Source organism: Sapajus apella, unplaced genomic scaffold (genome assembly GCF_009761245.1).
Source record: "Sapajus apella isolate SASKATOON/1434 unplaced genomic scaffold, GSC_monkey_1.0 scaffold32, whole genome shotgun sequence".
Classification (NCBI taxonomy): Eukaryota; Metazoa; Chordata; class Mammalia; order Primates; family Cebidae; genus Sapajus; species Sapajus apella.
In genome coordinates, this window is record NW_022436972.1 from 1814899 (window position 1) to 1827962 (window position 13064).

The window sequence follows — 13064 nt, forward strand, 5'->3', positions numbered from 1 at the left end:
TGCTTAGTTGGGAGGATCACTTGAGCCCAGGAGTTTGAAGCTACAGGGATCCATGACCATGCCATGGTACCCCAGACTGTGTGATAAAGACTCGGTCTTAAAAAAATGAAACAAAGTCCGGGCGTGGTGGCTCACGCCTGTAATCTCAGCACTTTGGGAGGGCGAGGCAGGTGGATCACCTGAGGTCAGGAGTTCAAGACCAGCCTGGCCAACATGGTGAAACCCTGTCTTAAAAAAAAAAAAAAAAAAGAAAAAAAACAAATAAGATAAAAAATAAAGAGATATATGACCAATGCCAGTAGATATGAGAGTAAAATTTGAAAACACTTCAGCATATAAAAACAGTTTTGTTTTGTTTTATTTTTTAAAGGACAGGGTTTCACCATATTGGCCAGGCTGGTCTTGAACTCCTGACCTCAGGTGACCTGCCCGCCTCGGCCTCCCAAAGTGCTAAGATTACCCGCATGAGCCACTGCGCCCAGCACAAAAACAGTATTGTACTATCCCTTCTAAGCCATTACTTAGCTCCTCCTAGTTAAGACTAACACAGAGTTAAGGAATTAAAAGATAAAAATTAAATTCTTGATCATTTAACTTACTTCTTATATTCAGTGTGAACATTTTGGTAAATTGGGCATCATCATTTTCTGCATGGAATATATATTCTCCTGGCTGGTGCTTATGGTTGCAAAACTTGGATATGCTGTTTGGGAAAGAATTAAAGACAGATTTAGCCCGATTGCTACAAGAACTGCTGCAACCAATGACAGTGTGCATGGGAGGAGGCTTTCTTGAAATGCTCCCCACTTGCTAAAATTCACTGGAAAGGGAGATGTCCATATTCTAGACCCGTCTACTCAAAGTGTGGTCCACAGAGAGGCAGCATCAGCATCACCATTGGTATCATCTGGGAGCTTGTTGCAAATACAAAATTTCAGATCACTGACTCCGAATCTGCATTTTAAGATGATCGCCATACGAGTCATACACACATTGCGAGTTGGGATTGGTGGAAGATCCTCAGCGAGACAAGAAAGTTCCTGCCCTTCTTGTTCTGGATAGACTTACTTCTCAAAACTTGTGCAGGTGGAGGAGCCTGTAGTTCAGAAGTCCCCAACCCCTGGGCCACAGGCTGGTACCTGTCCATGGCCTGCTAGGAATGGCGATACAAAGAAGGAAGTGAGCAGCAGGCAAGCGAGCTTTACCGCCTCCTGTCAGATCAGCAGAGGCATTAGATGCTCACAGGAGTGCAAACTCTATTGTGAATTGCACATGCCAGGGATCTAGGTCGTGTGCCCCTTATGAGAATCTAATGCCCAATGATCTAAGGTGAAACAGTTTCATCCCAAAACCATAGCCCTACCCCCAATCTATGGAAAAATTGTCTTCCACGAAATCAATCCCTGGTGCCAAAAACATTGGGGACTGCTGCTGTAGCTGTCCTGCTTCCTGAAATGATGGTCCAAGACAGGACCTGTCACCAATCCTTGACCTACATGGCAATGAACCGTGATGAGGGCTCAAATTTACTGTGCTTGTGCAGAAACCTGAGTGCTCTCAGCAGGCTCTAGGGCCTGCCTGGAGCACTCATCAACCACTCAATATTTTGACACAGATAACCTGATCTTGGGGACTGTCCACCACGACCAGCAGGCCTGTGGGTTGCCAAATACCGCAGTAAGATGTTGGGTGGTGCAGGAGAGGCAGGGAGCAAGGAGCTGTTGAATGTGCCTTCATGCACTCACAATAACGAAATTGGAGAAAAAGAAAAAATTTCCCTTAAAACAGAAAAAGAAATCTAAGGCTTGTCAGAAGATATCTAATTCGACCTCCACGTAGCCTACTTAAAGTTTAAAAACAGAAAGACCACACCTGGCAGGTTAGGAAGGCGAGCCAGAGCGGATGCCGCTTTAGACGAGGAGTGTGGAGGATCCCGAAGACCTAAGGAGGACAGCTCCTGTCCTCAGAGATACCGTAAACCTGGTGGGTGGGCAGGACCCATGCAAGTGGAACAGTTAAAGCATTAAACTGAAGACTAGCATACGATCAAAGAAGGCAGAGGTCTGTGTCCGGGGGAGAGGTTCGGGGGCTTCAGAGAGGAGGCAGAGCTCGATCTGCATCCTCACAGATGAGTTGGTTTTCATAAGAGAGCAAAAGAAAAGGCATCCAAGGAGGAGACAAAGCAGCGACTGAAGGGGCCAGATGGGCAGTCACAGGGCCGCAGTGGGGAGGAACGACAAGTCCCTCCCAGGAGCAGAATATCATGAACAGTATTTTTTTTACTTATTTTATTTTATTGATTGATTGATTGATTGATACGAGGTCTCACTCGGTTGCCCAGGCTGGAGTGCAGTGGCGCGATCTTGGCTCACTGTAACCTCTGCCTCCTGGGTTCAAGCAACTCCCCTGCCTCAGCCTCCCAAGTAGCTGGGATTACAGGCGCACGCCACCACATTCGGCTAAATGTTTGTATTTTTCGTAGAGACGGGGTTTCGCCATGTTGGCCAGGCTTGTCTTGAACTCCTGACCTCATGTGATCCTCTTGCCTTGGCCTCCCAAAGTGCTAGGATTACAGCATGAGCCACTGCGCCAGCCTTACTTTCATTTTATTCTATGTAATTTTTCTGTAGAGATGGGGTCTCATTACGTTGCCCAAGCTGGTCTCAAATTCCTGGCCTCAAGCCATCCTCCCCCCTCGGCCTCCTGAAGTGCTGGGATAACAGGCATGAGTCACGGTGACTTGGCCTGGAACAGTGTTTTACGTTTACCCGCTGATGGCAGCAAAAGTTTACTGGAAGTTTAAAGGCAGCTGTAGCAACGCAATAACTAACTCTTTCATTCAACTGTCAATGTTAGAACCTGACTGTGATGGAAATTGAGGACAAAACAGCAAAAACAAAAAATTGGGTTTCTGTTCTCACAGAATTTACAGTTTGGTGGTGAAGGTAAAGGGGCAATAAACAGCTAGAGCGTGGGAAGTTTCTGTGATAGGAGAAGTAAAAGTTCAGATTTGAGGTTTCGGAGTGTGACAAGAGGAGTCAGAGAGGCAAGGAGGGAAAAGGGCAAACCCGAGAGGCACCAGAAAAAAAAGAAATGGCAGGGGCTGGATTGGATACAGAAGATAAAGGGGAGAGGGGAATCCCAGTTGGTCCCCAAGACTCAAAACATGCCTGTAATCCCAACACTTTGGGAGGCTGAGGCAGATGGATCACTTGAGGCCAGGAGTTTGAGACCAGCCTGGGCAATCTAGTGAGATCCCATCTCTAAAAAAAAAATCCGCAAAACACCACTGCATAATTGCAGCTTTTGGCCCACATTTGTGTGACACCAATGTTCTGTGCCCTGAACTCCTATGCCAAGGTAGTTCTGTGTATAGTGAATGACAGAATTCATCTCTCTGACCTATCAAAAGTTTCAAGCAGTTAAAAGTTGAGCTTTGGGCGGGTGCGAGGGCTGACATCTGTAATCCCAGCACTCTGAGAGGCCAAGGAGGGTGGATTACTTGAGCCCAGGAGTTCGAATTCAGCCTGGGCAACATGGCAAGACCTTGTCGCTACAGATTTTTTTTTAATTAGCTGGGTGTGATGGCACTCACCTGTGGTCCCAGCTACTCGGAGCTCAAGGTAGGGGAAACACTGGCGCCACTGCACTCCAGCCTGGGAAACAGAGCAAGGCCCAGACTCAAAAAAAAAAAAGCTGATCATTGAACAAGGTGTTTAAGCTTGTTTTGCTTTGTTAACAAGAAGCCTAAAGAAGTAAAAAAGGAGAATTTCTTATCCTGACCTACTTCTGGACAACAAGGAGGAAATCACTGGTGAAGTGGAAACAACAGAAAGATGGGGGAAAGCCGGATTACAACTCTAGAGAGGAGGAGAGGAAACAGAGCCCCGAGCAAGTGCCCGACCTCAGGAAGGCAGCGTGGAATAGGCCCACGTGGAAATGGCCTGAGAGAAGAAAGATGTCAGCTTCTAGCAGAGAAAGTGTAATTCTCTCTGGACAATGGCCAGAGTCCTGAGAAAGGAGAAGAGAGGAATGATAGCGAAAGCCAGAGTGGCTCACCAGGGACCAGTCAATTCAGGGAAAAAAGAACACCCCGTACAATTACGTATCATGAGGTAGACCCGAGCACAATGTTTCATTAACGTTTTTCTTCCCCAGTATTCTGTGCAGTCTTACTGGAGTGTGGTTTGCACGGTTTAGAAGGGAGAGCACCTGAAATATTTTTCACTCTTCTGAACAAACTCCAGGTAGGAAATTGGTCACATAAATAGCAGGAACACAAAACTGAATATCCAGGTCACTTTAAACTGCTTTTCCTCCTGCTTTGATAGTTAACCCTGGAAACAAGGACAACTGCAGTGACAACTGTGTCCTGAGCCCCTGGGATTTCCAAGGGGACTAACCAATTACGCTGATTGGGAGATGCAAAGCTTCCTCTTTCCCCTAGGGGTTTTCTACAAATGGCCAGCCGGCAGGAGAGGGAGGTCAGGACATTTGAGTTTACAGTGAAACAATAACTCAGTGTCTAAGAAGATGTGTTCTCACCACAACTATGAAAAGGCATTTCTTGGCTGGGCACGATGGCTCACGCCTATAATCCCAGCACTTTGGGAGGCCAAGGGAGACGGATCCCTTGAGGTCAGGAGCTGGAGACCAGCCTGGCCAACATAGTGAAACCCCATCCACTAAAAATATAAAAATTAAAACTAAAAAAAGAAAAAAAAAAGAAAAATTAGCCGGCATGGTGGTGCACACCTGTATCTCAGCTACTCCAGAAAGGCACGAGAATTGTTTGCAGCCAAGAGGCGGAGGTTGCAGTGAGCCAAGACTGTGTCACTGAACTCTAACCTGGGCAACAAGAGTGAGACTCCATCTCAAAAAAAAAGGATGTCTTCTCTGTCCTCAAAATCCAAGTCATTTTTATTTTTCACTTAGCACCCAGATGGTAGGGATTGAGAAGGGGCAGGCTCTTTCCAACACCTTAGCGAGTAATTTAAACTAAAAAGTAAAAAATGCTTTATCCAAAGAGCACGGGACTATTGAAGTGGAATCAGAATGCAAATAATAATAAAGCATGCACTGGGGAAGCTGAGAGCTTCTGGAACAGGAGAAGGAAAAGCTGGCAAGACCAAAGGTGGCTTTGGTTTCATAAACACAGCGCCGAGGGACAGCCACCAGGAGGCCCAGGCATCGCATTCCCCCAGGCTGCAGTCAGCGGGGCTGGGTGAACGCAGCCTGGCTAAAGTTGAATCTGATCTTTTCAAGTTTCTGTCCTGAGTTAAAGTTGCAGGGGGAGGGGTGTGCTGATGAGTTCATATTTCTCTGTATAATGCCATGCTTATTTTTATTTGATTTCAGTGGAGCTGACAAGCCTGGGAGTGTACAAACACTTAAGACTCAATAGCAGGACCAGGCGAAGTGGCTCATGCCTGTAATCTCAGCACTTTGGGAGGCCGTGGCGGGCAGATCACTTGAGGTCAGGGGTTGGCCAAGATGACGAAACCCTGTCTCTGCTAAAAGTGCAAAAATTAGCCAGGTGATATGGCACACACCTGTAGTCCCTGCTACTCGGGAGGCTGAGGCAGGAGAAACACTTGAACCCAGGAGGCAGAGGTTGCAGTGAGCCGGGATCACACCACTGCACTCCAGCCTGGGCAACAGAGCAAGACCCTGTCTCAAGAAAGAAAAAAAAAAAAAAAAACAGGTGTATGCATTTCTATTTTCTGTGTAAAAAAATCTCACAGTTTTGAAAAGAATAAGGGTCAAGAGGCAATGCAGTGAAACGGTTCAGAACACAGACTTTGAAGCTCCCTGCTGCCGCTGGAATCCCAAATCTGCCATTCCCTGGTGGTGTGAACTTGGGCAAGTCAGTTCATCTCTCTGTATTTCAGTTTCCTTTTCTGTAAAACGAATATAATAATACTATCCACCTCATATAGTTTTTGGAGAAATTTTCAAGATAAAAAAGCATTTACGTATAAGGTGTTTACAATAGCATCTAGCACATAGTAAACACAAAAGATGTGTTGGAGTATCGCTACTGTGAAGCATATTAAGTCCAGTAATCATTTCAAATAAAATGAAATTGAGAAGCTTTAGTCTAGAATACACATAAGTGTGAAAATCACATCAAAATAAATAGAGCCCGGCTTGGTGATTCATGCCTGTAATCCCAGCTACTCAGGAGGCTGAGGAAAGAGGATGGCTTGAGCCCAGGAGTCTGAGGTAGACTGCACTATGATCACACCTATGAGTGCTTACTGCACTCCAGCCTGGGCAACATAGCAAGACCCCATCTCTACAAAGAATAATCATTTTTTTTTTAATTTCAAAGAAAGAGAAGGGAAAAAGAAGTTGATGCCCATCAGTAAGAGCTAGTTAAAATAAAATTTTTTTCATGTTATTCTAAAATAAAATTTAAAAAGTGGAATTCTATGCAGCCATTAAAACAATAAGGTAGATATAACAACATACTTATTAATACAGAAAGATATTCATGATATATTTTAAGTGAAAAATCAGATTACAAATGGTACATCATTTGCTGTTTGTACAAAGATCCATACTGTATGTTTCTATCATGGTGGTTACATAGAAAAAGTCTGCAATGTTATCTCTGGCAGTGGAATTATGGGTGTTTTCTTTTTTAAGGCAATTCCAGAAAAAAAGAATGAATAAAGGGTACTGGCTTTTCCTTGTGTGATTGGGCAAGTAATTTAGCATAAATTTCCACATTTCATAAAATGGGATTATGAGGATTAAATGAGATAATGCACTTACAGGACATGATAAGAGAGAAAAGAAGGATCTTTTATTGTCACTGAATGGGCTTCATAAGCTGTGGTTAATAACTTACAACCGAGTGCGGTCTTGGGAAGACCTGTAACCAGGAATGCTGTCCCAAACTGCAGAAGTGAATGGGAAGGGGATTTAGGTAGGAGCTGCTGGTATTTCACTAGATTCACTTTTCCCTCATTTTCCCTTCTTTCTGTCTATGCTCAAGGCTCAACTCCTTCAGAAAATAGTGAAAAGAAAAAAAAAGCTCCTCCCCAGCCTCCATAATCTTCCTTGATTGCATGTCACTCACTGTATGTGACAGCCTGCTTTTCAGTTTACAGTTCTTCTGAGCAGAACCCTAGCTCACCACCCAGAACCCAAAGGACCACCACACCGCTATAAGCACTCCATTAGTGCCTACGGTGTGCAAAACTTAGATTCACAGAGTTGGAAAATTAAATATTTCAGGGAAAAGGAAAACGTCAGGCTTAGGCAAGTCTAAGGAGAATCTTTCAGAAGAGATTACTAAGTAATTACAACAGTCCCATTCCTTTTTTCTCCCATGAAAGTGGGAAAAGCTAAGGTAGATCTGGTATTTGTAATTAAGTCTGTAGAGATAGGAAATTATACAAACTAATGGCTGAAATCTCCTGAAAACCTTAATCAGGACCAGGATACCTGGATGGCTGGAAAGTTATAATTTAATAAAATGTAAACATGTAAAGGCAAGTCCTAGTAAACTTTAGCGTAATATTTGAGGAAGTAAATTGGAGAAATGAAGCCAGGAAAGTGGGGAAGCCGAGAGATTTCTGGTGCACACACCATGACCACACCAAAGTTTTTTCAGGGTAGTGTTATTACAGGGGCCTTTCAGTTACAGAGTTTTAAGAAATTGTATCACTTTGCCTGTAAAATCTTGATACCTGATTAAAATACTGTACTTCCCAAACCAAATTCAGCTCAATTACATTACTGAATCTAGATGGTAGGTAAAGAATGCGCTCACACACTATTATTTCAGCTTATTAGTAAATTTGAAACTTTCTATAATGAAAAGTCAAAAAGAAAGATGGGGGCAGTGGCACACACTGAGTTGTAGCTAGTCAGGAGGCTGAGGCAGGAGGATCACTTGAGCCCTGGAATTAGAATCCAACCTGGGCAACATTGTACAACCCTGTCTCTAAAAAGCAAAAAGAAGGGCCAGATGCAGTGTTTCAAGCCTGTAATCCCAGCACTTTGGGAGGCTGAGGTGGGCATATCACTTGAGGTCAGGAGTTCAAGACCAGCTTGGCTAACACGGCGAAACCCTGTCTCTACAAAAAATGCAAAAAAATTAGCTGGGTGGAGTGGTGCACACCTGTAATCCCAGCTATTAGGGAGGCTGAGGCAGAAGACTCACTAGAATCCAGGAGATGGAGGTTGCAGTGAGCCGGGATTATTCCACTGCACTCCAGTGTGGGCGACAGAGTGAGACTCCATCTCAAAATAAAAAAGCAGGCCAGGTGCAGTGGCTTACGCCTGTAATCCCAGCACTTTGGGAGGCCGAGGTGGGCAGATCACAAGGTAAGGAGATTGAGACCATCCTGGCTAAAACAGTGAAACCCCATCTCTTAAAAAAAAAAAAAAAAAGCAGCAAGAAATGAATGAAAAGTTGAAACGACCCCTGACTATAGTCTAATCTGCCATCTCCATCTCAACATAGAGCCTCATGTGGAGAGGAAAAGACATTTAGAGCACTCAGAGTGTGTTCACATTTTTTGTTGTTCCTTTCTTGTTCAGTATTTTGAGCATGTTTCATGAAGAAGGAGGGTCCATCTTTCCTTTGCCTGTGTCGTCAGTGGCCCATAATACCTGGTATGTTGTTAGCAGCAACAACGCACATCACTAACACAAACACTGTAGCTCTTCAAGAACTTTTAAATACAACCAACACTGAGTACTGGGTGTTGTGCTAAGAGCCATGTGCGTGGTCCTTGTGGTGAAGAGGGTGTTGTCGACTCATCTTTGGCCCAGGCTATGCAATGTGAGCTGCATTCCAGATACGATGATGAATTCATTCATGTATTAAACACACACTGAACAAGGCATTGTACAATGATAAAGAAACGGCAGCACACCTATTCTTAGAGTTTATGAACTCCCTGGTGAGATGCGAGATACAGCTCTGTTACCAGATAAGTAGGAATGAGTGAGGTACAAAATGCTACAGGAGTCAGGATCTCCCCTAATTCATTCGTCTACCTCTGTAGGATAACAACTTGGGGTCATGGGTATGGATTGTGGCCATGGAATGAAACTAAATGAACCAGCCCACTCCATTGACCCATGGCCCATGTATCAGTGACAGATCACCAACCACCCCAACTGGTGATTCTGTAAAACCTCAAAAGGTTATACCAGAGATCACTGGCACAGTAGCAATCTGTGTGCATTTTGAGGGGAGAGGGAGAGTGACATTACCTTATTCACTCTTGCAGCCCCTCACAGCATCACACCCATCAAGAGGATATTAAAGTAATATTTGTTTAACTAAATTGAGTTGAGCCTATCTCTTTGAATCGGGTTCAGAAGAGATTCCCATAATGCTAAGAGCTAATGTAACATGGGGAGAGGATACAAAGGAGAGAGGGGACAGTGATATGCTGATTTCCTTCTGAACACAGGCCAAGTGGTAATCAAGTCAACTAGGGAAGGGAGGGGCTGACTTCCCAACCTTCTACATTTAAAAGCTTGATGGGCCAGACGTGGCGGCTCACATGGCTACTGAGAGCTTGAAATGTGTCTGGTCCAAATTGAGATGGACTCTAATTGTAAAATACATGCTAGATTTTGAAGACTTAGTATAAAAAAAAAGGATGTAAAATATATCATTAATAATTTTCATATTGGCTGGGCTCTGTGGGTCACATCTGTAATCCCAGCACTTTGGGAGGCTGAGGTTGGATCACTTGAGGTCAGGCATTCGAGACAAGCCTGGCCAACATGAAGAAACCCCGTCTCTACTAAAACTACAAGAAAATTAGCCAGGTGTGGTGGCATGCACCTATAATCCCACTTATTCGGGAAGCTGAGGTAGAAGAATCACTTGAACCCAGGAGGAGGAGGTTGCAGTGAGCCGAGATCATGCCACTGCACTCCAGTCTGAGGGACAGAGCGAGACTCTGTCTCAAAAAAAAAAAAGCTCAATGGTTCTCAACTCACTGCAACCTCCACCACCAAGGTTCAAGCAATTCTCCTGCCTTAGCCTCACAAGTAGCTGAGAATACAGGCACCCACCACCACACCTGACTATTTTTTTTTTTTTTTGTATTTTTATTAGAGACAGGGTTTCACCATGTTGGCCAGGCTGGTCTCAAACTGCTGACCTCAAGAGATCCACCTGCCTCAGCCTCCCAAACTGCTGGGATTACAGGTGTGAGTCATCATGCCCAGCCAAGTCTGCATTCTTAATTGCCTTAAAAATGAATGCTCCGAACATTGTGGCGTTTGAGTAAGAGACAGTAGACAACTCCATGCAAACCCTGCACTGAGATTCTAAAAGTCCCAGCAAGGACCAGTTCCAAATCCCTTTTAGGTATAAAGAGTTAGCACAATAATCACGAAACAAACACTTAGCAGAATCAAGGTGAAAAGAAATCCTAGTCTTCAAGTATAACAGAACTATCCAGTTCAATATAATGTGGGTCACAACTACAAGCCTTGTACATCATTTACAAATTCTGTTACCTACACAAAGTAAAAGGAAGCAGGTGAAATTAAGTTCAATAATAGATTTCATTTAATGCAATATATCCAAAATACTATCATTTCAATATACAGTCCATATAACAATTATTTTTATTCTATTATTATTATTATTTTTTCTTTTTGTGGCAGGGTCTTGCTCTGTCATCCAGGCTGGAGTTCGGTGGCGTGATCACGGCTGCTACAGCGTCGACCACCCAGGCTCAATCAGTCCTCCAACCTCAGCCTCCCCACTAGCTGGGACTAAAGGTGTATACCAGCACACTCAACTCACTTTTGTATTTTTGTAGAGATGGGGTTTTGCCATGTTGCCCAGGCTGGTCTCAAACTCCGAGGCTCAAGCGATCCACCTGTCTTGGCCTCCCAAAGTGCTGGGATTACAGGTATGACCCAAAGAGCCCAGCCGATATGAAAATTATTAATGATATATTTTACATCCTCTTTTTTTCATACTAAGTCTTCAAAATCTAGCATGTATTTTACAATTAGAGTCCATCTCAATTTGGACCAGACACATTTCAAGCTCTCAGTAGCCACGTGTGGCTGATGGCTATCGTACTGGACAGCACAGATCTAGACCTGTGATAGGAATCACCAAAAGTTCTCATTAAAAAAGCAGAATCTGAGTATTTTGCCCCAGTTTTGAGTAAGCAGGTCGGGATTGGGAGTCAGAAATACACACTTTAAACATTTGCTCAGATGATTCTTATATAGTTGATCAACAGACCACATGCTGAGAAACGATGATTTATTCTAGTTCATTGACTTGTTTGAAAGATACATGTGTGTCTCAGTCTCTCATAGTCCAGTCCAAAACCATGTTCTATAGAATTAAAGAGATAAGAGATGTTATAACTATAGAAGATACAGGGGAAAGTTGTTTTTTGTTTTCCAAAGAAGGAATGGAGAATTCCTCCCTTAGGAGGATCTTGTGGCTGGGTGCAGTGGCTCATGCCTGCAATCCCAGCACTTTGGGAGGCCCAGTTGGGGTGAATTTCCTGAGCTCAGGAGTTCCAGTTTTGCCATGTGCAACATGGCAAAACCCTGTCTCTACCAAACACATAAAAAATTAGTCAGGCATGGTGGTGTGTGCCTGTGGTCTCAGCTACTTGGAGGCTGAGGTGGGAGGATCACTTAAGCCTGGGAAGTGGAGGTTGCAGTGAGCCAAGATCACACCACTGTACTACAGCGTGGGTGACAAAGTAAGATCTCATCTCAAAAAAAAAGAAAGAAAAGAAAAGAAAAATTATTATTATTTTTTTTTTTAAAAAGAATCTTGCATAGTTTCTCATACAAATCTCCAGGAAAACATTTTCCATTTTCCTTCAGCATTTATTATTGGGTTATTTCTGCATATATTTTTTGAAAATTTAAATCAATATACTTATGAGTAATGTTCTTCTGTTTTTAAGGAGTTTTACTTCCTCAATCATCTGCAAATGTTTTAGGGGAGACTCAGTGTACTATACACTGCACTCTCAAACAGGAAGTAACTACTCTGTGACTCAGAAAATGCCACAGAACCAGACTCAAACTAGACCAAACTAATACGGTTCTTTCTGTTTGCATGCAGCAGGCTATATTAGCTAAAGCAATGGTAAGGCTGCTACTGTATCCTCACATCTGCTATTTGTTTTCTCATCTCCAGTTTCAACTCAATAATAGTTAAACTCATAATAAGTGAATTTGCTTCCGTAAGTATAAAACTGTCCTTCTTGGCCGGGCACAGTGGCTCATGCCTGTAATCCCAGCACTTTGGGAGGCCAAGGAGGGTGGATCACGAGGTCAGGAGTTCAAGACCAGTCTGGCCAAGATGGTGAAACCCTGTCTCTACTAAAAACACAAAAAATTAGCCGGATGTGGTGGCAGTCACCTGTAATCCCAGCTACTCGGGAGGCTGAGGCAGAGAACTGCTTGAACCCAGGAGGTGGAGGTTGCAGTGAGCCGGGATCGTGCCACTGCCACTGCACTCCAGCCTGGGAGACAGAGTGAGACTCTGCCACACACACACACACACACACACACAAACTGTCCTTCTCAAGGGCAACAAGCAAGGGGAATGACGCTAAAAATGATGCCTTAGAGTCCTTTGTGATCTCACCTGTATCCGTCATTGAGACCCTTTTGTTCACAAGGAAATGATTTTCGAGAGAAAGTCCACGTACATCTGATTTGTGGGTAGGCTTTAAACCTGACGGAAAAACAAAACTCTTCATATTGGTCAATGTCATAATCTTCACTTGAATTGGTAGCATTTATAAATCCCTTTTCTGTAAGAAAAAATATGCATTTATTAATTAATCAGATTCATATGGAAACATATTGAGAAGATAAAATAAACTTGCATTCATCAGTTTAACACAGGAAAACTCAGGTGTTTGCATGCTACAGGTTAGACTACTGGATAATCCAAGTGAAAACCCAGGAGTCCTATCCCTAGTTCTAAGCCTGAGCTCATCATCTTTTGAAGTAAAGAAATTTTGGAAGGAAGGAAAAAAGGAAGGAAGGAAGGAAGGAAGGAAGGAAGGAAGGAAGGAAGGAAG

At 43.6% G+C, this 13064-nt stretch overlaps 1 protein-coding gene across 3 annotated transcripts in view; it reads right to left on the bottom strand.

Annotated features, from left to right (window-relative positions):
• FLT3 (fms related receptor tyrosine kinase 3) overlaps positions 1 to 13064 on the bottom strand; it is a 134823-nt gene that overhangs the window by 36915 nt on the left and 84844 nt on the right. For all 3 annotated transcript variants that reach the window (XM_032294388.1, XM_032294387.1, XM_032294389.1), the window contains 2 exons: positions 12623 to 12791; positions 600 to 703 (listed from right to left, as the gene is read on the bottom strand). In XM_032294388.1, the coding sequence (XP_032150279.1) occupies positions 600 to 703; positions 12623 to 12791 (273 nt within the window). The remainder of the gene's footprint in view (positions 1 to 599; positions 704 to 12622; positions 12792 to 13064) is intronic.